We start from the raw sequence: 27,568 nt of genomic DNA, 5'->3' as shown, positions 1-27,568 counted from the left end.
AGTCCAGCCCCTGACTTATCTACATCTGCACCTCTCAGGAGGAAATAAAATTCATTTAAGAATTCATTTCCCCAGCCCCTTATTTATAGGAGACTCCTTATGCCTGAAGGAATAGCTCCAAATCAAGATTCTTTCCCGATGAGATGGAAACCAGTCTGCAGTGAACTATGTAACCGGGGAACCATACTTTCCTGACCCCAGCATCATTAAACCTCAGCAATGCCATCACATTAGCTGGTTTGCATGTAATTGTATAAACACGGTTTTGTCAGTTCAAAGCACTTGGAAGCATTTCATTATGCCTTCTTCCTCGCTGGATAATGCTGACCGCGTGCCAAGGCTGAAAAAAAAACAAAAAACTAGCTTGTCCATCAGCTAGGGATGATTTGGATCTGGAAGAAGACAGCTGGACTAAAGTTTAACATACACATCACCATTTCAATCTTAGTTTGGGAGACGGTACAAATGAGGGACTCACGAGTACATGCTTGGATATAGAAGTCGGGAATAAGGGCGAAGGGTGAATTCCTCATTTCTCCCTCCCTAGCTCCTCATAGGTTGAATTTAATTCAGCCTAAGCAACATGCATTACAAGGAGGCCATGTAGAAGGTTCCGTTAATAGGCCCTCCGCAGAGGAGGAGTCAGGCCCTTTTCCTGTTCCCAAGGGGTTCAAGTTCCTAAAGGTGAGATAGGCGTATAAACAATTTAAACTCTGAGCCAGGATGGCAGAAGTGTTAACTGGTACAAGAAAGAGGGAAAGTAATTTTGCCTGAGAGGCTCTGAGGGGCTGCAAGGAAGGAATAGCATTCGAGCTCAGCCTGGAAGGAGGACAGTCTTTAGCAGGTAAGGAGAATTCTATGAAGAGGAACCACTCTGAACAGTGTGCGTCAAAGGCACATGGCTAGGGGTGTGCAAGTGCGGGGCATGGGGCTGGGGCTGAATTATCCAGTGAGAGTAATGAATATTGTGGTCTGTGACCACAAGAAAATCAGCTCTCAACAGAGGCCCTTATCTAACCTTATCATCTAGTACTGAATCTCCAGTGCCCAAACAGCACTCAGCATACAATGCGTGCCCAGTAATTGAATGCAGGACTTCCTAGGAAAGGGGTCTGCTGCAACCCCTATTTTTGGTGCAAATGCAGAGATCCCATTCAATGGGTGGAGCTCAGGGAAGGTGGGTTATTTTAAGAATATATTTGGACTGGAACAATGGAGGCAGCTCTAGGGACCCTGATTGTGTCCCGACCCACTCACAGGGGTGTGGCCTCTGACTTGTTTTTCTGCCAGCTTCCTTGGCTTCATCCAGGCCTCTGGTCCACTTTAACTTTGGTCCAGAAGGGGCCGTGATGGCCACTCTGACCCTTCTCTCCATATCACAGCGTCAGCCCTGCTGCTGCTGTTGCTTGGCTCGGTCTTTGCCCTTTCTAGTCCCAAGAGCAGGACACTTGTTGGCCTGGACGATTTTTGCATACCGGGCCACCCAGGTGCCCATGTCTACTTCCACCAGCGATGCTGGACTGGCGGAGGGGCACGGGGGCTGTGGGCAAGGGTGCTACCCTTAGAACTGGATGAGGTTGCACTGATAGGCTCAAGTACGCCTATAAAGGGGACAGAGTTGTTAGATTTAGGCCAATTGACCAAGGAATGTGACCGGTAAGTAGTAGGCACACGTTGTGGAAAGCTTTTATTAGGGCATAAGCTGCTGGCTCTATGTCCTTCCACGTCCTCAGATCCCACCATACCAGTGGTGGGCAGCCTCACAACTCACTGCCGCCAAATATTTTCCTGTCAGTTTTGTGTCTTTGCTTCAAAGACTCATCACTCCATTCTCAGTTTGGCTCCATCTCTCTTTGGTCTGTGAGGCTTTCTCATAGAAGCCTGTGCCCGCAGCTTTGTAATGGCAGACTGTCCTCCATCAAATGGGTGGGCCTCCTCCAATCAGTTACAAGCCTGAACAGAACAAAAGGCTGACCCTTCCCCGCAGTGAAAGATTCTCATGCCAAATGAGAATATCACACCGGGACATCAGCTTTGCAGTTTGGACTTGTCAGCCAAAATCAATGAGCCAATTTCTTATAACAAATCTCTTTATGAGGTATGCTATTGGCTCTGTTTCTCTGGAGAACCCTGACTAATACACGCCCCTAAAAGATGCCTTGTGTCCCTTAGCAGTCATTCCCTATCTCTCCTTCGACGCCATCCCTAAAAAACACTATATCTGTGTCTATGCTGGATATTTCATATAAATGGAAACATGCACTATGTGGTCTCCTGTGACTGGCTACTTCTACCTAGCATCATGTTTTTAAGGTTTCTCCAAGTGATAGGATGCATCAATACTTTGTTTCTTTTTATTGCCAGATAATATTCCATTGTATGAATATACCACAGTTTTTTTATCCATTCATCAGCAGATGCACATTTGGGTTGTTTCCACTTTTTGGATATTAGGAGTTGGGCTGCCATAAACATTTGTTGACAAGTTTTTGGATGGACGTGTTTTTATTTCTCTTGACTACAGTCTTGGATTGGAGGAGTGGAATTGCCCAGCATGAGTAACAATTTCTTTAACATTTTGAAGAACTGCCAAACTGTTTTGTCAAAGTGTCTTTACCATTTTACCAGCAAAGTATGAGAGCTCCAATTTCCCCACATCCTTGTTAACACTTTTTATTGTCTATGATAGCCATTATGGGTGCAAAGTGGTAACTCGCTGAGGTTTTGATTTGCAGTTCCTTCATATTTTCTAATTACTCTTGTGTTTTCTTCTTTGACCCATGCGGGATTTAGTATTATGTCGTTGAATCTTTATTTTTGTGCATGTCCCAAATTTCCTTTCCTTCCTGATTTCCTTCCTCATTTTTCATAACGAAATGTCCTTCTTTATTTCTAGTCACATTTTTGGTTTTAATGTCTATTTTGTCTGACAGAAGTACAGTCACTCCAGATCGGTTATGGTTGTATTTTGCCTGGCATACCTTTGTTCATCCTATTAGTTTCCATCTATTTGTATCTTTAAATTAAACCTACTTCCTGTAGAAAGCATATTTTTTTTAATCCAATCACATAATCGCTGTCTTTGGATTGAACTGTTTAACCCATTCACATTTAACATTATTAATGATGTGGTTAGATTTACATTAGCCATATTGATTTTTGTTCTCTACGTGGCTCATACATTTTGTTCCTCTATTTCTCCCTTACTGCCACTGCCTACTTTTACATTAAGTGCATATTTTCTAGTGTAACATTTTAATTCTTTCAATGATTTCTTAAATATATTTTTGAATTATTTTCTTATGCGGTGCTGAAAATCTTACAATATACATCTTAACTTACTAGAATAGACCAGATTTATACAGACTTAGGTCCAAATGAAACATAGAAATTTTACTCCTATATACTCCATTCCCTCTATCTTTTTTTGTACTATTATTGTTATATATATGACACCTACTTGTTATAAAACAATACATTGTTACAATTATTGTTTTATATAACACATCTTTAAAAGAAGCTAAGCAAAGAAAAAAGAAGTATATAAATACTATAACATTTGTTCTATGTAATGGCTTTCTTTTTTAACCTTTCAGCTCACTTCATTTCTTCCTTTGGATTTCAATTACCATATGGCATCATTTCCTTATACCAATGCAGTTCCACTCACCTCCTTAGTGTTCTTATTGTCAAATACATTACATTTCTCTTTTACAGGTCCAACAATACATATTACATACACATTGTTTTATGCAGTTGTTTTAAATCAGTCCAGAGAAGGAGACACATGGGATTAATATAGTTTTTATCATTACCTACATAATTTCTTTTTTTGGAGGCTCTTTGATGTCCATATTGATTTTCTCCCTTATTTTTATGTTTTAGCCTAGCTATCTAGGGGTTGCCCCTGGCTCTGTATAACTCACTTATTACTGAAAAGTTGTGCTTAAGCCCCCTTTGTCAGTTGCATTTTTAAACTCTATTGTGAGGTGTGTGCTCACCTTGTAGGTTGCTATCACAGTTCAGGGAATTTACACTTTTTTTGGCTCTACATTCAGCCAGGGACTAGCAGCTTGGAGTTCCCTCTCTGATCGCTCTTGAGAGGGCCGAGCCTTGGACATGCAGTCTCCCAGGGTGCTAGGAATGAGTGAGATTTTAGTTACTAGCCTGACTTCCTAGGAGTAGCTTCTGGGTGGGGGGAGCTTACTGTTCAGCGTCTGCTTACAGGTTGTGTTTGAGCCCCTGTGTCTGTGAGGCTTCTGCCCTGTGATGAGGGTTCTGTGTGTGTGTCATATGGATGCTTTTAAGTATGCCCTGTGTTCTGCTCTGAATACTCGAGTGGGTGCAGAGGGGAGCACCCCCAGGATTGACTGTGATCCCAGGAGGGTTCTTCTTGGCTCTTTCCCTGGTTCTATTAACTTCCGACTACTCTGTTTGACTTGCCTCACAGGGCGACCAGCCTCCTCAATTGCTCTCCACCGAGATTCCCATTATTTTGACAACACCCTTAGGCATGCAGTTCTCCAGGCTCTGTTCCAAATAACGCCCATTCTCCTCAGGCAGAGCTGTGGAGCTCTTCATCCTTATGGTCTGCCTTTCCTCTGGACCAAACCACCATGCCCCTGCACTGCAACTGTGGGTGGGGAGCCCCGTTTTCTAAGGATGAGACCCCTGCTCTACAAGTGGGCACTGAGGGAGGAAGAAGTGGTGCCCTTGGTCTTCTTGGCTTGCTTCTCCTGGGGTGGAATGTCCACCCTATTTGAGAGTTGGGGCAGGGGTGATCAAGCCAACCCTGCCTGTGGTAGAGCTTTGGCCTGGAAGTGGAAGGAGGTTCTAGTCCTCTCAGCCACTCTTGCCTAGAATAGAGCTTCTGCCATAAAGAGCTGGGAAGGATAGAAGTACTAGCAGCCTGTCCCTCCCAAGTTGAAACAGGGAGCCGAGGGGAGAGAGAATCTTCATCGTCTTGGCCACCTCTGCCCAGAGTAAGAGGACCCATGGCAGCATTTCTGGAACATGAAGCTGTTGGGGAGGAGGGGTTACGGATCAAATGGAGGACATGGGGGAGGAGGGCATGGGTCAAATGTCAGACTGGGATGATCTTATATTCACTCAATTTTCTCCATTGCCAATATCCTTAGGACAATTTCCAGAGATTTTAAATGATTGTGGTTTTGTTTTTTTCAAAAATGATTTGTCCCTATTTTGTTCCGTTGGGGTGACTTTTCACTGAGCTCTTTACTCCATCACTCTGGAAGTCCTCGCATCTGCCATCTTGGCATGCTTTTGGAAATAAGAAAGAGTAAGTGTATCTCAAGTTTGTTGGGCATGACATCAACCCCTTGGCACACCCCGGGCACGTGGCCCATGCCCAACTTAATGTCATGCCATGATTCCTCAAGTACTGAGTGACTGTAAAATAAATCCAAACTGTTTGTTTTGTTCTATGTGGACCAAAGAGGTTAGTGAGATTTTGCTTTTATTTCTGATGAGTGAAACATGAGTTCACTGTTTCAGTCTGGCTTCAGTAAAAGATTCAGAGAAAATGTGTTATATCTAGAAGGGTCTTCCAAAAAATTAAAATCTTCACAAATCAAATCAGCTTTTCCATTAAAATTTCAGAATTGCATTTATATGAAAAGTCTAAGGTTGCACCAAGACAACATTTAAGAATGTGGAACATTTTAAATTTCGAATGTAAGAAAAAAAATCATTTCCTAGTAATATAATACTTTTTTTGTAATCTTCCAATACATTTTTCTGGCAGAAATTTTAGGACTGGGGGAAGTAGCTTTAAAATATTTGGGGTCTTTTAGGCTTATAGGGAAACCACTTGGTCTCTCTGTAAGTTGCATTAGAGTATGTACCTCCATTATTACCCAGACATTCACATATCATTTTCACAATTTATGCCATATAGTCTCCATTTTTTTCTCTGTGTACCTCCTCCACTTATTCACTTAATACTTTTCTTTGTAATACATTTTAAGGATTTCACTCTAAATGCATTCTTTTTTTTTTTTTTTTAAAGCTGAGCCATCCTTCCACTGGTTGACAGCTCAGCGGCAGTTCAGCTCGGGCCAGGAATCGAAACGGCGACCCTGTTGCTCAGAGCTCGCACTCTTGAGCAAGCTCTTAACCAACTGAACCACTCGGCCAGCCCTAAATGCATTGATTTTTATTTTTTATTTTTTCTCTTTATTTTTTTTAATTTAGCTGAGCCATCCTGCCACCTGTTGGCAGCTCAGTGGCAGTTCAGCTCGGGCCAGGAATCGAAACGGCGACCCTGTTGCTCAGAGCTCGCACTCTTGAGCAAGGTCTTAACCAACTAAGCCACTCAGACGGCCCCCAAATGCATTCATTTTTAAAGCAAATGTCTTATCGCTAGTGCAAATAACCAATTAGCATGTATGATGAGAACAAAAATTGTTAAAAATTGTAGCTAGATATTGTTAAGGACTCAGAGCTTGAGGCTTTCTAAGTAAAAAAGAGAACTATGCAAGGAAATAGAATAAGATTAGCTGCATTTGACTAGTACTTACCGGTGCTAGGCACTGTCATGAGCACTTTACCAGGAGTATCTCATTTAATATTCAAAACAACTGTATAAAGTAGATTTTCTCCATTTTATACTGTGGAAACTGAGGCACAAAGTAAACAGGTGACAGAGCCAGGATTCAAATGGAGGCAGTCTGGAGTAAATATTCTTAACTGCCCTGCCATCCTGCCTCCTGGTAACGTAAAAGGCCTGCAGAGAGAAGTAAGTGATTCTTCATCATCTGATGCTATGCCTGACTCTCAGGCTGCACTGCAGGGCATCACCTGTACTTTGGGAATGCTGGTCTCAGAGGACGTCCACAGACAACTCTTGGGAGGACGTCCACACTCTGATCCACGTGGAAATGCTGCACACTTGATCCCCTTTTGGATACTCACGATTTATTGGGTAGTCAGAAAAGTCATGACGTACATTTTCTGTTTTTTGTTGCAAAAATGTGTCATGACTTTTCCGACAACCCAATATATCAACATCTAAAAGGTTCCGAGTTCTGCAGCAAAAACTTTCCTAAGCTTTAATGCAGCATTTCTCAAACTTCCTTGATCTCAGATGCCTCTTATAGAGGAACAAGTATTAATATTTTAGGAGACATGAATGTTTCATGGAGCAGTTTGGGAAACACTCAGTCTCAGTGTTTCGAATAAAATTCATTTCATTTAAAAACATTTCTTGTATATAAAGATGAAGAAGATATTTCTTCCTTGTGCTTAAATATTCAAATAGGGCTTCTGTTACCAGGTTTTCTCAAGCCATCCAACTCAGATTAACTTCAAAGGTTCATCTGCTTTATAAAACCTCTTCCAGTAAGCATGTCCCCTCCCTGCTCAGTGCCAACAGTGGCAAGTTCTACCAGGAGTGGTCCCTCCTGGTTCCAAGTACCAATGGGTGACATACATGGGCATGGGCAAAGGAAACCCTGGGCTTTGGAGTTCAGCACCTGAGTGAGCAACTGCCTGTATATTCAAAGTGAGCCTGGAATATATTTCAAAAGCTCACAATTAAGTAGGAGAAACAGGGTTGGGAGAGAGTGATACATGTATTGAGCCAGGCACTTCTAAGTGTCACCATGGACATCTGCTCACCCAGTTTAAAGAGCTCCAAGGTTTTTGGTAAAGACACAGCAGGCCCAAAGCGATGACTTCTGCTCCCCCTGCGCTGATCACCAGGAGGGGCCGCAGGACTGGGCGCTTGGCCTCACCTGGACGGAGCCGTACAAGCAAGCCAGTTTGTGCTATTCTTTCAAAAATTCTGACCATTACATGGGTTCAGATTTTCCATTGGCAGGGTACGCTTGGATTCAGAGCACTAGTGCATCACCTACCTTCTCAGTGAGGCCCTCTTGGCCAAGAGGGTCCTTTCTTCCTTGCGCCCCCAGTACCCCAGCATCTCAAAAAGAGGGGCTTTTCTGTTCTTGGTCCTTCCCTAGAGGCTGTGGCTTCTGCATGAAGCAGCCACATTCTTTACCTTTCCTTATCTTCTCAACTGTCCTTAAAACAGAAAATAAAAACAAAAAACAGGGAGAATAGAACCTCTGACCCAGGTCCTTGAGGGTCAGTCTTTCAGCCTGAGGATATAGACAACCCCTGGACAATAGTTACAAAGCAGTGGCAAGGACTTCTGCCAAGAGCCCTTAAAAGAGAGATCAGGGAAAGGAAACTTGCAGACCTATCATAAATCCATAAGCTTGGATTTAGGAGTCTAGCAGATCATAAAAAAAAAGGATTCGATTTAAGAGACCAGGGCTGATATTCAAGAGTTGAATCTCCAGCCTGAAAACAGGCAGAGTTTTAAACAGACCTCTTCAGCTTTCTTCTTGGGGACTAAATCCCCAACAGAGCTGCCACCACCCACCTCCCATATCTTGAAAGTGACTTAACTAAAAATATACAATAGTTATTCATTAACTGATAAAATTGAAACTACAAAAAAAAATCAAACAGAAATAACTAAACTCTGGTAATATAACTGTTTCACCATTGGCATCTTTATTGAACTTTTTCGATTTTTTTTTTTTAATTTTTCTGCCCGGTTATGACAATTCAATGGGAAATCGCAATTACAATTCACAAACTCTGGCGTGAAAAATAAAACACACCCCATCAGGAGTGACACCAAACCCTTTCCATTTTATTCATTCAGAAGAGTTCACAGCACAACTGTCAAATCTGAGCACTGTCATTTTTTTTCTTGGAAGGGGAAAAACATGTATTCTGGTAGCACTTTTACAATTCCAGGAAGTGGTTTTGATACCACAAGTTACAGGAATGAAAACCATAACAAACGTCAAGGGTGTTTTTTTTTGTTGTTTTTGCGAGGCCAGGGACTACTTGGCTGGAAGACTCCCCTTGTGCTTAGTGAATTGCCTGTCAGCCTCGGCTGGCTGAGTCTTCCCAGGTGTCGAAAGAAGAAACGGACTTTCCTGCATAGACAGCGAAAATTCCTGTAGAGCAGAGTGTTTTCTGTATCTCTAACCCTCCCCTCACCCTGAGGCAAGTTCTCAAGCTTTTCTGGAGCTGTTTTCGGTCACATGACCCTCTATCACCGTGACCTTTTTGCTTAAACATATGTGACACCAAGATTTCTTCTTACACTGCTTCTCTAGGGTTCAGATGACAGCACAAAACATCACTTGTCAAAAAATAGCAGATATTAAGAACTTGGGCATTTACTTTAATAATAACAGCACACACTTTGCAGGGTATGTCACCCAAAGGAGCATTTTTTTTTTCATTTAATATGGTCCCCTGGAGAGTAAGCTAGAGTCTTTTCAAAAGACTGGTCAAAATCAGTTAATCTGACAGTTTAGGAACTGTCTCATGCCAATTAAAAAACTCTTATGCCCAATGATTCAATGATCCATAAAGCAATTAAATGTTAGCATTCAGCTTACACTTACACACCCACGCACCCACGCACACGCACACACACGAGAACTGTGACAAAAGGATTAACCAGATTAATTTTGTGACTGTATTCTAAAAGATAATGAAATCTCAAATTTGAGGTGTCATATTCAAGTATTTAAAAATGCAGAAATAGTCTGATCCCACTTGATTTTTATGATCCTAAGAAATCATACTTGTTTGATTGGAGGTTCTGGAGTTCGTGAAGTTAACTCCTGGGGCACAAAATATTCTACAAAAATAGACTGGTGGTGATTTTCTACAATGCAGCCACTTACTTGTTTGTTATTTCTTTGAAAACTATGTTGCGACTTGGACTACTGTGGCATTCCAAGAGTCAGTGCTTTATAAAAGAAGCAAAAGAATAATACTAGCCGACTCACTTTTCCTATCTCACACTGGTGGTGAGAAACAGTCTTACACGTTTTCACTCAGCATGTCTAGGAGGCAGATGTAGACAGAGTCCTCTCCATTCTTGACTAGAACGTGCTACTATTGCAGCAGATGCTGTTTGGTCCCAATTAGGAGTAGAAGAGAAAGCAATTTGTTTGGTTTGCTTTTCACATTTTGCTTCATGGAGATTTTAAAACAAGAGCTTTGCTAGTTCTTGGCAATCAGAGGCTCTGTATTAATAAACAACCAATGTAGGATTATGTTCTCCAATTAGGCCATTTACTATCTTAAGGCCTGACAGCCAGATGTGGGAGGCTTTTAAAGTGCTCTGCTAGATTTTACAGACTGTTCTAGAAAAAAAAAAAAAGTACTCATTACCAGAGTTCTTCGAATGTTTCCGAACTGATTCTTGATTATCTCAAGCTATTGAAAGGCTCAGGTTGTCCAGGGACTGGATGGCCCCTCTGCCCCACTCCACTGAAGGATCCTAACACCAGACCTCATCAGCGCCTCACCCAGCAACAACCCCCAGGTGGCATGAAAGCTTGCAGCAAGGACACTCTGCCTGGCATGAATGATATGTGGGCAAAGAAAAGGAATAAACCCACTGTCCTGCTCAACGCTTACAGGCAGGGGCCTTCAATTAAAAGGAGAGGGGACACTGCCTGAAGGTCCTTACAGATGATTGGCAACCTTTACGAACCAACACTTAATTCATGGGCAGATAGATTTTCTTTTTTTTAATCTGAGAAAGTTTAAAGAATAAAGAATGAACAAAAAAGGTCGTATGCTAAAATAAAAAATCAGCCCCTTCTTGGCACAGTTCTCATGCAGAATATTGCACCCAGTGTTAACTAACGCTAGAAGCTTCAAACTGTATAAATTTAAATGTATTTGCATATTATAAAAATAAAGATAAACATATACATATTTTACACTAGTGATGGAACAGCAATGAATGGTCAGTCGATCCCTCTTTCACATTTAACAGAACTGAAATCTGCTCTAAATACTGCCACCTGTACTGGAACTATGGCTTATATGTGCACAGAAAACAAAATCCCTGAGAAGCCATTCGACTTTTTTTTTTTTTTTTCTTTTCTTCAAGTAGCGCTCTCCTTGGAGGATCACAGTTCTGAGGTTCAGGTTGTAAAACATTTGCTCCATATTCTCTCCCATCCTTCCCCGCACCATTCCCCACCTCATCTGCAGGCCAGGCGTGCTGAAAAACACCCCCGAACACCTGTGAACTCAAGTTCATGGAATACACTTGGGAGTGTGGAGGGTTTAACCAGGTACGAAAGATGGTCCAGGTGAGTTCTGATGCTCTCTTTTCTCCACGGAAATTCCACAGCCATAAAAGTCACTGGTTTCTGTGCTTTTCGCCAACGTTCTTCCTATAGGGGTAGATGAGAAGAAAGCACAGAAATGACAAAAGGTAACGATACTCTCAATTATAAGAACAGGAAGTGATACTATAAATCTATTTTTTTGCACAGATTTTCATTTCTATTTCTAGAACTCCTTATAAAAATGTAAATGTCAGGCAACTAACATTCCTACAAAGGAAAGAGTCCTTTTACTAAAAAACTAGCCAAACATTTCAACTTGTGATGTTAAGGTCAGCCTTAAAGAGGGGACTACACCAATTACATATAACCACTTATTTTCCCACTGTAATCTCACAGCTTAACTGGACTTCTTTTTAAGAACCCCAAACTCTAAACACAACACTGCTTCCTTTTACAAAACACACACAGACACACATAGACACACACTAAATAACCCTCTTGGAGTACGAATCCATAGTAAAAAGTGAGAACGGCTGTCTATCTGGATGAAAAGGCATGATTTTACTCAAAGTGTTGTAAGCAAGGCTGCCAAATGAAAATCTGGAGTTGGAGGAGTATAAAATGAAGAAACTGCTGCATCTTCAGCTAAAAACGTGGTATTCAAGTCAGAAAAAAATGGTTAGAGGAAAAAAAGTTCAAATGTCCCCTTCCCTTATTTCAGTCTTCCTATGACACGCGATGTGATGTTTTTAAGTGTTTTATAATAGCAATATTTAATATAACATACAAAGACAGAAGGGCGTATGATCCACTTTCCTCACTCCTTGACCCCATCTGTCCTAATGTTACTTGATTTTATGGGAGCTGATAATTTAGTATCTAAGACATCTCTCCAGCTTACGTAAGAATCCGCTAAGCATAATATTAGTAATAACATCGCCAAAAATTTACTAATAACATCACCTTCCATTTACTAATGAGTTACTTACTACACACTGGGAATAGCATCGTTCACTGTAGTAAATTATTTCATGAATTCTTGACTCATCACCGTCCCACCCGGTAAGCCCCATCTCACCCTGCCTTTTACTAAGAAGGAAATCAAGGTTCCAAGAGGTGAAGTAACTTCCCTGAGGGTACGCACCAGAGAGCTGCAGAGCCAGGCCTTTGCGGGGCTTATCTGACTCCAAAGCATGCTTAACAGGTAGGAACATTTGGGGCCCTCAGAGTAGTTTCCTGTTTCTAGGTACTCAACTATGAGGGCTCTTTGAAGGTCTATTGATATAGGAAACTTCCCAGAACAGAAAGTTTGGAAGACTGCCTGAAATTCAAGTGATAATATAATACGTCTAACTGCAAAGAGGATGGCAGTGTGAAAACACATGTTTCAACCAAGCAGTTAATTTTAGTGGTGTGAGATGTGGGTTTGCGTGGGAGAAGTGCTGTGTAAATGTTTTTCTCACTGAATCTAACGAACCATCAGAAATGCAGACACTTGTGTCTGGCTGCTCCCCTGGGCCACACCTAAGGCTGAGAAACAGAGGAATACCTACTGAAGGGCACCTAGAGGGAATATTCCAGTGCTGAAGGGAGTAAAAGGGAAACCAGTTTGCACATTTCTCCACATTAATACCACTCTTCATGTTTGGGCTCTTAGAGAAAAAAAATATCCATCAGTATGATATCGGGGTTCGGGGGGGCAGTGGATGGGGGGAGGGGGGTTGTCACTTTGTGAGGGGTAAAAAGGATAACTATTGCATTGTTTTGTACACCTGAAACTAATAATAAATAAATAAATAAATAAATAAATAATAAATATCCATCAAATCACCGACCTTTCCCAACCTCTCCCTGCCTCCCCATCTCATAGACATGTCCCTATCAGTCAAGATCCACCTCAAGTTCCTAGAACTTTTCCCATTTCTGGCTGGCAGAGTTCTTTCTTCTGTGCCTACAGAGCTTCGTTGATACACTTATCACAGCAGGTATCATATTTTACTTGTAATTAGACACTCACAAGATTGTCCGGTTATATCTTTGATCCCCATTCTCCCCAACGAGGCTATTAGATTCTGTCTTAGGTATTTTTCCATCCTCGACACCTGACACAATGCCTACTAGAGGGCAAATACTCAACAAAGATCTGCTGAATGAATGATGAGTAAGACGTGATGAAAAAGTCACAGGTAAAAAACAGCCAGGCTACTATGAGTTCATTACTATAATGGAGGTGTGTAAGAAGTATTGAGGAGATGTGAAGAAAAGAGTGACTGATTATAGTTAGATGGGATGGCTTCTCAGGATGGCACATGACCTTGGCCTTAGGGACGATGAGCCTTCATCTGGTAGGAGAGAAGGGGTGGCCGCCAGCTAAGGGCTGAGAGCCAGCCAGGGGTACAGTATGGCTGACCCTTTCCACAGTAAGGGAGTGTCACGTACATTAGCAGGGTGGCTGGGGTCTGATTGTGAGTCATGCCCAGGATTTAGAACTTGAGACTATTATCACTAGGAAGCCACTCAAGGCTTTTAAGTAGGGGGAGAAATGACAGGGTCTGACGTTGAAAGATAATATTGGTTTGAAGGACAAAAAGACTACAGAATAAATAGGAGGCCAGTTGAGATTCAACCCCAGGGATCTTGACAGAGACTGGTGGGCCTACACAAAAACATGGGCCGAAGAGAAAGTTAAAAGGCCGAATTCACTCAAGTCAAGACACACCGATAAGACAGGCTAACAGGTCTCAGTGGAAGACTGCATATGTAGAAAAGGGCAAGTGTTGAAGATGACAGATTCCTAGCTGCACAGAGGGGTACAAAGCACAGGCTGATGAAGAGCTTTGTGAGAGGAAGACAATAATTCACACCTATGAAGTCTACAGGACTTCCAAGGTGGCTGCCGTGTACAGTGCTAGAAATGGAGGCCTGGAGCTCAATCAAGGGAGAGGTCAGCTTGGGGGCTCACACCCAGAATCCTCTCAGGTTACTGAACATGCATGTCTGGGATGCAGCAATATTATTCAAGGTATTTATAAGCCTAGGCTGAAACTGAAGTCAAACCATGTCGTATTAACCAGATCTTTTATTTTCTGTATTCTGATGCTTTGACATCTGGGGCCCTGCTGACCTGGATGGACTGCCTCTCCCAGCATTAGCTAGCTCCTAGAGATAATAATAACTCAAATGTGACTCTGTTTCTCAAAAGCAAACCACATGATCCAGGGCCCACACCCCAACCACCCCCTTTACTGGCTCTCACACTCGGGGCCACTTCACCTGCCCTAAACAAATGCCCCCAAGGACCTGCTACCAGATATCCAGAGACAGTCCCTATGCCTGACAGCCCACTGAAACTATTCAAACCGGCCAGTCCTAAGCCCGTACGTTCACCCTGCTTGCCCCTACCCTCCCACAGAAACCACAATACAGGCTCTTGCCCACAGTTCCTCTCTTTCCTTCTCTGTCTCAATGACCAGTGTTTCCCAGTGTAGCCTCCTAGGGCACGGCATGCCCCTCCTCTAAGGAAATGTGAGTAATAAACTATCTTTTCAATGGCAGTTGTTTCCTGATCTGTTTGGCCTTGCTGTACCTCCAACGTTCTATTACTACTTCCTATTTTAAAACAGATGTGCAAGTTAAGAACTTGCTGTGAAAATAGCACTTAGCCCAGGAGCCACGAGGTGAATTTCAGGCCCAGCTGTGCCTTCGGTAACTGACTGTGGGAACATGACTGGCCTGGGACTCAGTGTTCCCAGCCCTATGGGACTTACAGGGTTGTTGGGAGGAGCAAATGAGTCAGAGGGCTTCGCTCTGAGGAGTCTATCCAGGCATAGGAGGCATCTGTGACTATATGAAAGGATTTATGAGATAAAGAGATGAGTGTTTTATCTCATGAGGATGGGGAGGGGGCAATGTTTACTGAGTAACCGCAGGTGGCCTCATCAACAGCCTTCATGTGCTCCACCTTGACCCCCTTCAAGGTGGCGGAGGGGAAGGTGAGCTGCCACTTTTACTTACCTACCCAGCACTCACTTGTACCCACCTTGGGCAGGCCCCTCTATAAGTTGAACATTGCTAATAAGTCAGGGGGTGGATTTTACTCAAGTATCTATATTTGCATGTTGAAACTTTGTTTTTTATTATTACCTTTATATGCCATCCACAGTGTACACCACTAATACTTCCTAGTGAAATAATAGCAACCGAATTTACTGAGCGCTATTTACTCCGCGTAAGGAATAATGTTAACATTTTCCCTGTAATTGTCTCTCAATACTCACAATAACCCCATGAGACTAGCGCTTCGTAACCTGGATCTGACAGATGTCTACCTCACAGCATTAACAAATTGGAAAGATTCAAACTCAGGAAGTTAACTCCAGAGCCCATCAAACTGCTATGAGAAAATAAACACAAACACTGCTTTTAAAAAGCTATTTGCTGTGCTAATCAACTTGAGCTTTCTCTGATGTTATATTCTTGCATAATATTCCAGTAAATTTTTTTTAGATAGGTTTTTTTCCCCAACAAAGATCTGACTACTGATATATGCAATATTAGAGTAAATTAGGTGAAAGAATCAAACAGTTTCCTTATTCTTAATTCCCAAAAGTGTCTTGATTCTGGGTAAGTAAAAGATTTATCACCTTAAAATATCCTCTTCTATAGAATCCTTCAGCCCAAACCCCACCCCACTTTCCCCCCCTAAACTCTCCAAGTCCTTAGGAAGCCCTTATCTATTTAAGAAACCCTCTCTGCTTCCCAGAGACTTACCCTTAAAAATTGGTGCTCCTAAAGTCACAGATTGGGTACAGTAAAAGTGATGGCATAAGGGGAAGAAGCACTATCCCTTCCACTTAATTTTCCAAGAAAGTATGGAGATACCTAAGCAGAGAAGGAACAAATTCCAGTATCAATGTGGCTGATGGGAGACTAAATAATCAAAGAAACACTATTCCTCCTCACCGGTAAAAGCTGCAAGACAATAAGCTGCCTCACTCTTTGCAAAGAACAAAACACATCAACGTGCTATACCCCATGGCAAACTCCACGGGTAGCCTTCCCCACCCTCCACGTTTTAAAGTTCTGTAGTCAGTGAAAAATTCCCCATTGTGATAACTCCAAATTCACCTTGCTCCATTACTTTTTTAAAAAACAAATTTTATCAAGTCTGTATTAACTAATCTGAGTGCAGTTAAATATAATTTGCCTGTTTATTTGGTGAGATAAAGGCCACAGAGTCTTCATCCTACTTTTTATAAAACGGTATTTCAATCGGTCTTAAATATTCTTATGTTCTAACAATGGAACTGCCTAAATCCCTATGCAAAGCAATCATTATATTTTTGAGAATACTTGTAACAATACATAACTGGAATTTTACTGGGATTCTACATGAATGGGAACACTACAGTATATACCCAATGACCCAAATTTAAATGGTAGTTCTGAAATGCAGTGATTCAGCCTCGCCTTTTATTACTGGTAGTACTTTCTGGAAAAGAAGGCTTAGCTCAACAATTTTCAAATCAGTTCACGTTTTCTAATTCTCTAACACATGACCTGTCAAAATCAGAATTAAGTTCCTTTTTCAGTCCCACTGCCCCACATATGATGCAGTGCAGACAGACATGGTCCCTCCACAAGAGAAATGGCAACTGTCAGGAAATAAAAATGATATATTTCCGTTTCCTGTGTGGTCAAAGATCAGTCCATTAAGAAGCCACATGGAGGAATGCGGGTTGCATTCCAGTAAGCCTTAAGGTAAAACATTTTCATATGCTAGCGTGTTGAATTCTCTCTTTTAAATGAAAATAAATTGGGTTACCTGGCAGTTTATCAGAATATATGCTTTAGTTGGTAGAGGTAGGTTTGGTCTGAGCCTCTTTGGAAATGAGAAAGAGAAACATCCCATAGGGTACCTAAAAATGAAATGCTAGCCCAGAGAAGTTCTCACTTCCCTTCTGAATTGGAGTGTTAAGTGTCTCACCCTGCAAAGCAACAGGATGGAAACAGGAATTCACAAACTAAAATTTTTTTTAAAAATTTAAAAATGATCCTTCTACTTGCTTCTTACTCTTCCCACTGAATGTATATTTTTGCCCCTTATGACTCCTAATGTCTAAGGCTCAGCACCCCTGTAATGTCTGGGGATTGGTCAGGCTGCCATTCAGGAGTTCTGAAGGATAAATGTATGCGGTGACAGCTGTGTTAATTAATTAGGTGGTGGGAGTCTTTTCACAATGTATTGGTTGTTGGAAAAATCATGATGTATTTTTCCTGTTTTTCGTTGAAAAAATGCGTCATGACTTTTTTGACAACCCAATATATGGGTAGCAAATCACTATGATGTACACTATAAATACCTATTATTTGTCAATTATTACCTCAATAAAGCTATAAAAAAAAAAGGCCAGTGGTTGCCAGGGGTTAAGTGGAGAGGGAAGGATAAATAGGGGAAGCACAGAGGATTTTTATGAAAATATAGTGTATGATACTGTAATGTGTATGACACATGTCATTATACATTTGTCCAAACCCACAGAATGTACACCACCAAGAGTGAATCCTAATGTAAACTATGGCCTTTGGTGATTATGATGTGTCAGGTAGGTTCATCAATTAACAAATGCACCACTCTGGGTGGGGGGAGGGCTGTTGATGATGAGGGATCTTGGTGGTGGGGGAGGCTGTGCATGTATAGAGGAAAAGGGTGTTTGGGATCTCTCTACCTTCTGCTCAATTTTGTTGTGAACCGAAACTGCTCTAAAAAACATAGTCAATATTTAAAAAAATTGCTACCAATACTAAACAAAACGAAACTGAGAAGGCTGGTCTCCCTCCAAGCAGTTCCATTTCCCCTCTATTGTTCAGTAAACAGAGGGCTTGCAGGGGGAGGTGCAAGCCAATTCACTGTCTTTAGGCTGAAATGAGCCAGGGATACCATGTTTATAAGAATTTCTTCAAAGCTGTCAAATGTGTTTAACACACCAGGCAGGCAGCAAAACCATTCCTGAAAGTGACTAAAAATATTTATTGACTGCATGGCACTAGGTGTTGTATTAGATACAAAGTGACTGCAAATGGGCAGGAAGTTTCTTTTTGGAATGAGTGATGTAAATGTTCTAAAACTAGATTGTGTTGATGGCTGTACAACTCTGTAAAATATTAATAATTATTAAATGGGCAAGTTTTGTGGTATGAAAGTATACCTCAATAAAGCTTTTAAAAATGTATCAGATAGAATCCATATCCTTAAGGAGGTCAGAATTTTTCAGAGCAATCCAGCGAATTTGCTGCTGGGTGAGTTTTCATATTATCTCAAATGTAAATATCCTTGAAAATCAGTCTAGGATAGCCAAAGTGTGAAAATGACTCACATCTCTGATAAATCAGCAAAGGGGACCAGAAGCACTCAGCCTTTAGGTTTCTCCCTGAGGGGTGAGGAGCAGGAGGAGAGCCATTTGTTTAGGACATGGGACCTCTTCCCAAAGGAATGCTGGTGGAGACCTCAGCTACCAACTACAGCTACCAACTACAGAGAATAAATCAAGTTTTGTGGGTTTTTTTTTAAATCACTACCTATTCTTTATCCTGTCTCTTCCCATAGGTGAATAAAACACATAGGAAAAATTTTACACGAGCAATAGAAAAGCTTAGAATTCATAAGGAATATGCAGTCAATGGTTTTTCTTTATAAAGCACAATGAGCACCATTATTGGGTACATGGTGAAAGTCAGGCAGTTGATTGACAAGTGTCTGATTTCACCTATAAAAAAGAGGAGTAAACTGGGCAAAGAAGAGCGTGGAATGTCCTTTCAGTAACCACCATAAGATCTACATCAGTGACCTAGGAGTAGGGTGATTATTCTGTTATGCCTGAGATAGATCTGGTAGATGCCTATTGTCCTGGCATAATAATTATGAATAGCCCTCCTATCACGCTCAATTCTTTTCTGATGTGAACAATAAATTATATGTGTAGCTATAAATGCGAACTCAGGGTGGAAGGGATTGTGCTGATCCATGCAGTGTGGACCAGTTTTGCCTCAGTGCTGGCAGCTGGTTACTGATTAGAGCGCCTCCATAGCCAAAGAGAAGGTCCACTGGCCAGGGAGCCCACACTCAGAGCTAAGGAAGAAATCTGAAAGATCAGAAAGTCCAGCATACAGACATGAGAATCATCTGGGTGACTTCTGTTTTGTAAAGACTCATGTCTGGCCCCTCCCCACGGAAATTCTGATATACATGCTTGATGAAGAAAGCCCAGTCTTGACCATCCACCTGTATTTCACGGGATGACAGAAAATGTACATGAAAGATCACTTTACAGTGGCCTGCATAAGATAACTTGGCTGGTGTTGCAAAGCCAGTGAAATAGCCCCCAGGCTCCGAATGTCCAGTGCCTGCTGGGACATCCCCCTCATCCCCACCCCTACCCAGTCTTACCCTCAGACTCAGGCCTAAGCTGTACTGATGTAACATCCGCCTCCTATGACAACTTGCCTCATCAGCCCCCTAAATCTCCTGCTTCCAATACACTATCATCCATTTGTAAATTAGGCTTCCCACTCGGCCGGGCCTGGATGTGTTTGTTCATGGATATTCCTTCATTGAGAATGGAGATGGACACTCCAAACCTGCCATCCATTGGATGAGACTTTTTTTTAACCCATTTCAAAACAAAACTACTCACACAGCTCAGTCAAAAGCAGTTCAGTCCCTAACGGTATTCCACCTGGCATCTACACGTCTGAGGCTAGGTGGCTCTGATTACCCAAGACTTGACAGACTTGCTCTTTTAGGTATAATAAGCTATGTGAGACAGAGGGCCGATAGCATTTTGTTCGGGTTCGAGTTAAATATCTCTCCATGGCAGTACAACACGAAGCTCATGGGAAAACACTGATAAAGCTGGCTCCACGCCACTGTGGTTTCTTGTGCAAATGGATATTATAACTCCTATCTCGAGCTTGCCTATTAATGCCATGTGGCTATGGCAAAACAAGAGGTTAACGTCTCTCCTGGCTCAGGAAAATCGACACCAACGCACAGTGCGCTGAACAACTGTTTCCCTCTGTTCCACACCCTGCTATTTCTATAGTACCCCCTGATGCTTACCCTACGAGTAGCTGAAAGAAAGGGACCAAGGTACACCAAAGCAAAGAACAGTAAAATTCCTGTTGCTTGATATGTTCAGGTCAGGGGAATGTTCTGGTTAATATGAAGTTACTATATAATCCTACGCTAATATTTAGGAAGTACTCCAAGATTTTACAGTGTCTTAGGGTCATATTAGTGAGGAATTACACTACATTCATGTTAGCTAAAATAGCATGCTGAATATAATAGCATTAGATAAGAGTTTCCTTGGGTGCTTAGTGATATTTCCTAGCAAACAGGGATTAGAGATTTCTGTCTAATGAGTCGCCCAGCTTGGAGAAAAGGGGCAACAGTCTTCTGCAGCTGCTGATGAATAAGAGTGACCCTGAACTGCCAATATCCCCNCCCACCCTCCCATCGCCCCACTGCTCTGCAGAGAGCACACCAAAGGCAGGAAAGCCAACACTTCATGGATGGAAGCTGAGCTCCTATCAAGCACAACTTTCTCCAATGCAGCCTAATAGCAGGTTTCTCAAGATGAGATGACAGGCTACCATTCTCAAACACAAACTTCCCACCCTCCCTACGAAAAGCTTAAACACGAAAACAAAAAATTCTATGTGGTCAACTAGGAAGAAAAAAATGACAGTTTCCTGCATGAATATTTTGCTGTGTAAGTCATGTGGGTTGATAGCACCCAGATATGAGATCTGCTCCAAGACCCGTGGCTGCAGCTTTTCCAGGTTTGCAATAAGAAGGTATTTCATCTCAGTTTAGAAGTGTTTTCACTGTTTGGTTCTTAATACTACAAAAACAAACAAACAAACAAACAAACAAACCCCAAACAGGGTGAGTTCTGTCTATAATATAATACTTAGCTAACATCATATCCAAAAGTTAGCTCCCATATGTACATTCTCTGTCTTTAAGTTCATTTGAGGAAAGATGGGAGCAAAGGCACAGCATCCGATTATCAAGGACTGATAGAGAGTCAGAGATCCAGAGAAATAATAATCTACTGAAGATTTTTTGCAGGCTTTTCTTATTTAATGAGCCCTCACTGTTCTTTCAGGTGAGAGCCTCCTTAATTCTGCAACGAAGGAATTAAGACTATCCATTTTTTTAAAAAAATGCTCTTTTTGGTTGCATGTATCTGCAAATATACTAAAAGCCAATGAATTCATACACTTTTCATGAAAGTGAACTGTATGGTATGTAAATACTATCTCAATAAAGCTGTTAAAAATGCTTTTATTCAGCAAAAGTTAAAAAAAAAGTCACGAACAAGAAAAAAAACGTTCCTAGTTTGCTTCATAAGCCATGGTGTTGATGTCACCCAGATAATGAGGTCTGCCCTGGGTGCTTTTCAAGGTCTGTTGAGATGTACTTTTACTTGGCTTTCTGTTATCACAACTACTGAGGCGCGATCAGAACTGGGGGGCGGGGCTCCCACGTTCAGCACTCACTTGGAACAGGGGCTGATCACAGTTGGTGTAGGTGGGTAAACCAAGGCAACATTCACTCGCTCGCTGCCGTTCTTGGGGCAAATGATCTCTGCCACTCCTTCTGGTCTGGGCTGACTCAGCAGCTCCCCTGCAGGAGGAGAGAGAAAAATGCATTAATGTGATCTGCCTAAAAGATGGGACCACTTGACTGAGAAGTATAGCGCTCGCTTGGGAGTCGGGAGGCAGGGAGAAAGGCAGGTAAGAGGGGTCCGCCGAGAATGGACGCCAAGAACCAAAGTGCTACCAGAACATCCGCACTGGCTCTGCTCCCACTTGCACTGCTGAATTCTCATCTGCATCATCATGGAGAATGTTCTAAGGGTTGTGGAAGGAAAGCCATCATCGTTGCAGACAAAAACAGCATCTGCTACTCTTCTCATCATCTTCCTTTTCACAGATTGACTCCGGAGATCTTTATCTACATGTGGCGGCAAAGTGAGCCAGGATCCCACAGGATCCCGGGAGACACTGGGGCTGCCAAGGAGGTAGGTGTTCATACCTAGAATGCAGGCAGATGCGATGCAGGCAGGCTTAGCAGCCTTTCAATAAAGGCCTGCATAAAAGACCTGGAAATGCAGCGGAGTAAAGGTGTTGTCAAGGTAAACAGCCCAGCTTCATACTGGCAAGAGGATTTCCTGGGTTGGTTTGTGTGCAGATTTGAAAAGACCAACACAATACCATCTTATGAGTAATGGGGGTCTAGTCAAAACAGATAATTAGCTTAATGGATTATTACAACACCCAAAGGAAATCTGCATACTCTACAGGCCCCAGATATAATAATCTCTCTCCAGCTAGATTATTAAATCCCTAAGAGCAGCGATAACTTCTGTACCTCAAGTTTCCTCCCCCTGTCCAGTGGCACCCTGCCCTTTGCCTGTTTCCATGGCCAGCATGGTGCTCTTGCTCACAGAGTTCAACGAATAGCTTCTGTCTTAGGATGGTGCGTGTACTCATTATTGTCCAAATCCCCCTCCTTAAACACAGAAAGTAAATAAGCCAAACCAAGGGCACAAAACAGATGCCAACTGGGGAAAGATGCTACAGAAATTAACAAGCCAACTCTCCGGTAGCCATCACTTGTATTATTGATTTGAAATTCTAGACACCCCTCAGGACATGCCAACATGCGCTAATATAAAAATCCCTTCCCTCAAAATACCGTATCTCTCATAGCCTCACCTTCAGCAGGACTCACATTGCTAGAGCATGCCAATGTGCCCCCACTGAACTAAGAGCTTGGAGTACACATCGTATTTCATCTTTACAATGTTCCTATGAGGTTTAGCCTCATTTTACAAACAAGGAAGCTAATGCTCAGAGGGGTTGTGTGGTGTATCCCAAGACAAGAGCTAGCTAGGGGGAGACCTAGGATGTGACCTTGGGAACCCATCTCTGGGACACCCCCTTCACCAGCACTCTCTAACACCTCCCAAAGCAGCGACTTCTTTACGCCAGAATACACTTCTCCTAGAAGAACAATCTAAAAACTCTATTTTAAAATGATGATCTAAGCATTGACATATTTGTATTTTTATGAAAGACAATTATTTCCTGGTTTGAACATTTTTACATGGCTTTGCACAACAGGAACTGAATGTAATCTGAGTTCCTTAACTAAACAACTATAAACACCAAATTACTGCAAAATTTAATGTAGAGTAATTAGCTTGTGTTGTAGACTCTTGGGTATCAGAACTATACTCCGACACCAGTTAGGAAAAGGGACCAAAATGCAAGTTAAAAATGTAAACATTAAATGTTAACAAAGTAATAAAATGAACTACAGTAATAGCACGTTAGAGCTAGACTGACACTTGGAAGTCATCCAGTCCAGATACCACTTTACAAGTCGGAAGCTCTCCGGTTCACCAGATTTGTTCAAAGCTCCATAGAGAGCTGTGCATCTTTAAACCAACCAATCCACCATGAACCTTGGGGCTAGAAATGCAACAAGGGGGTACTCTGAACACCCCAGGTTTGTTAACACCCCGGTCCTGGACCGCCTTCCCCTGGTCCCTCACCTGATATTTCAATTTGTACTTTCTATCCCATGATTACCCACAAGAACTGAACACAGACTGAGTGGGTCACTCTGGCTTCCCCTGAGAACTCTCTCCTGTTAGAATTTCATGTAGGCCTCAGCTTGCAGCTGCCTGAGTGCCCAGGATGACAACTGCAGATGTCACACCCCACCCGAGGCACCCATCCTTGGCATCAGCCTGGCACAGCTGGCTTCCTTGCTGGGTATGTTGTAGGTTTTGGTGAGCAGACATTCAGTTTGCCAGATAATTTGAAATAATTCACAGTAGACTGCTAAGCATTGGTTATCAATTTCCACTAAACCAGCAGTGTTACTATCCCCATCCCCCACCCCTCAGACTCTCAGTATCATGAAGGACCAGGCAACCGGGTTTTGTACAGATCCGGTATCTAGCAGCACTGCCAGTCACCGAAAGAGCACGAAAGTTGAAGGCACCGAGACGTTTCATGCATGTAAAGAATTCACTGCATGCTATAGAAGAGTAAGCAACAAGCAGAGCAGCTCACAATCTCCAGTACATCCGTGCACTCTAACACACTACTGCAAGAGTACCAGTATTCTTAGGGTTTAAGAAATGGGCCCAATTGCTAGATTAAGAAAATAACAGGAATAGCTTTTTTCTCCCCCAAAACCTATCTTATCACAAGTATGAAGAATGGTGCATAACATGTGTTACCTACTAAAATAGAAGCTCATTATCTCAAAAGTCTTTAACACAAATTTGACTTAAGCATAGCATTCATTGAGTACTGAAATAGGAAGAACTTACTGTGTGTGAGGAGCTGCAGGAGACGCAGGGGATACAGGGATCTAAGGCAAGGCCTCTGATGGGGAGGGTCTCAGCATCCCAGAAAGTCAAGTGTGCAAAAAAAGAGCTACAGTCCTGTATGAGGGGTGCCCGCAAGGAAAGTCATCTGAGATGCTAGAGGAGTGATGAGAAGGACAGGCTAATACTAAGTGGCAGAACTAGGAAAGACCTTGAAGAGGGCAGAACATTGACTCAAAAGACCCAGTAACATTCATTCTCAGAATGGGAAATAATACATGTGCTCTACCTTACCACCGCGATGACACATATGACAAGCTAAAAAATAAACACAAATTAACCTCAGAAGAAAGATTAAGGATCTCTGTAGCAGCTGACATTTATTGAACACTTATTATGTACTTAATAACTATTATCTCACTTAGTCCTTATGACAATCCTGTGAAATAGGTACAACTATCATCCTCATAATAAAGAAAGTGAGGCTCAAAGGTGTTAAGTATCTGTCAACAGTCACAAAGAGGAAGTGGCATTGTCAGAATTTGAACCCAGGACCACCTGACTCCACTCTTAACCTCTGTATAATACTGTCCTGTGGCCAGGATATTGTTATGATTAAATTAGATAACATGAAAAGTACTCAACATTGTATCTGGCATCTAGTAAGTTCTTGACACTATTATTATAGTGATAAGGTTTTGTAAAAGCTTACTTTTCCAAATTATAAAGAATTCACAGTACCCAGGTTCTCCACAGTAAAATGATACAAAAGAATTACGCCATAAATTCTCTACGTGCAAAACACCCCCTCATCAGAAATTTGAAAACTATCAAATAAAAAAAGTTTAGATTTATGACACATGTCATCACTAGCAAAAGCAAATAAAAAAGATAAATCTCAAAGTTGGTGGGAGCCATAAAAAAAAAAGTTACATTTACAGAAAATATCTTTTTGTAAAATTTATTTACTTTTATTAGTTTCAGGCATATGAAACAAGATAATGATTATATGCTTACATACCTCACAAAATCATAACCCCAACAAGTCTACTACCCATCTGATACCATACATAGCTATTCCAATACCACTGACTGTATTTACACCCTGTGACTATATATACAGAGAGTACCAAAAAATGTATACACACTTTAAGAAAGGAAAAAACTGTATTAAGCTTGTAAGACTCAATATATACCAATAACAAAAGATGAATACAAGTCACGTTTGACTTCTGCAATTACAAGAGGTGCTCAGAATGGTTACCATCAGCATCATTTTAACACAAGCTTTTTCCTTTCTTAAAATTTGTATACATTTTTTTGGACCCTCTGTATATATTTAGTTATAGTTGACATTCAATTTTATTTTACATTAAAGAAAATATCTTATCAGTAGAGTAAGGAGAAATATACATGGAACCTGGTATATTTCTTTTTCCGGAACTTGCTTCAAGAAGTAGGTCTTGCTTTCTGACAAAAATTATACAATGATTACTCATACAACACTATTTATAAAACAGTGAAAACTTGGTAACCCTCTCAAATGTCCAACAATGGGGAACTGATTAAAAACTATGACACATTAATAAGATGGAATTCTCTGTAGTCATTAAAAACTGACACTGACATTTCAATGAGGAAATGTAGGCTTGAAAGTACATTCTACTTAGATACATCAATTGACAAAAAACACAAATGAATTTAGAGTGAGACGGGTCATTCAGGATTAAGAGGTCCTGAGGTTATCTGTTTATTTATTTTTATGTTTCAGTTAACAAAAAAAAAAAAAAAACCAACAAAAAGAAAAAACGAAAGCATGCCTCACACCGAAGGAAGATACCAGCTGTAAATGCTGATGTTTTCTCCTCTGCTGGGGATATTCCATTCATTTGCAGTATACAATGCAATCAGTCTTTCTGAAGATGCAGAAATTTGGCCTGACAAACAAGAGCACTACATTAACTGAAGCTGTATTAGGCCAGGACACTCTCTCCTTGTACCCATTAAAGTTATGAAAAACTATTCTTAATTACTCTAGCTCAAGATTTCTGACATTAAAATGGCAGCAAACTCTTATCAACTGTTTACCCCTCTGTGGAACCAGAGAACACCAAGTTTTATTATGATTAAAAAAAAAAATCAACAGAAGATAAGTGAAACGAGATCAACTTTTTCTGTTTATCATTGGAATTCTCAAATATTGGGCACATAATGAAAATACTAAAAATTTATCATACTGACAACCCAAATCATAACATTAAAAGCCCAAAACATTTCTTTTCAGTGCAAATAAAACCCACTTTCTGATCCAGGATAAAGATCTAAATTGTGACCATCCCTCAAAACAGCAAACGTGGTCTAGAAATTAAAACAAACAATTATATAGGTTCTATTAAGAAATTAGCTGTCTTCAAGGCCTCTTTCAGCTCTAATATTCTAAAATTCACACCCCTCCAGCCCCAAAGTCCACTGCTGTCTTTTAATTAAGTGTGACTCTGGATGTAGCGGTAATGAGAATCCACGAATGCATGTTTTCCCACATCTCCTGGGGGCAAAGGCAGCATCCTCTGAAACCAGTGAGCAAGAGGGCTCTCCACTTTGTAAGCCCTCCAAGTTATCAGGGAAAGAAAAGATTGGTGAATTCCATGGTCACTTTTATATGAAAGAGGAAAGCCAGGTAGAGATAAAAGGATACCTTGTCTTCAGACAAAATAAAGCCCAGAAAGCATATACACAGGAGAAGGAAACACTGAACAATAAAATGTTCCATTTAAAAACATGCTGCTGTGCCTATTTAAGAGTCTGAGAAAAGGCAGCAGAAGAGATCTCTCAACACCTGTAGGTTCCAACATCACCAACTGTTTGTAGACCTGGCTGCCCTATCCAGTTTCAGGCAAGGGTCCCTCGGTGCCTGCACCCCATCACACCACAGGGCCAACCTCAGGACAATGGCTAAAAAAATAATAATAAAATAAAATAAAATAAAAAATAGACTGGGTTATACTTTTA

The 27,568-nt window shown here is 41.4% G+C and overlaps 1 protein-coding gene across 3 annotated transcripts in view; it reads right to left on the bottom strand.

The window, feature by feature from the left end:
• Positions 1-8,518: 8,518 nt before the first annotated feature.
• MFHAS1 (multifunctional ROCO family signaling regulator 1) overlaps positions 8,519-27,568 on the bottom strand; it is a 69,282-nt gene continuing 50,232 nt past the window's right edge. Inside the window, exons 2-4 of one of the 3 annotated variants that reach the window (XR_002124951.1) lie at positions 21,711-21,837; positions 15,915-16,025; positions 8,519-11,249 (exon numbers count right to left, since the gene is read on the bottom strand). Coding sequence is in view for 2 of the 3 variants with exons in the window: in XM_019651010.1 (XP_019506555.1) it covers positions 11,216-11,249; positions 21,711-21,837 (161 nt within the window). In the remaining variant the exon portion in view is untranslated. Of the gene's footprint in view, positions 11,250-15,914; positions 16,026-21,706; positions 21,838-27,568 lie in introns of those variants that run through there. The other 2 variants (XM_019651010.1, XM_019651011.1) reach the window with 2 other exon arrangements.

This window comes from Hipposideros armiger, unplaced genomic scaffold (assembly GCF_001890085.2).
Source record: "Hipposideros armiger isolate ML-2016 unplaced genomic scaffold, ASM189008v1 scaffold_151, whole genome shotgun sequence".
NCBI classification, from domain to species: domain Eukaryota; kingdom Metazoa; phylum Chordata; class Mammalia; order Chiroptera; family Hipposideridae; genus Hipposideros; species Hipposideros armiger.
This window is presented reverse-complemented; position numbering and strand designations above follow the sequence as displayed.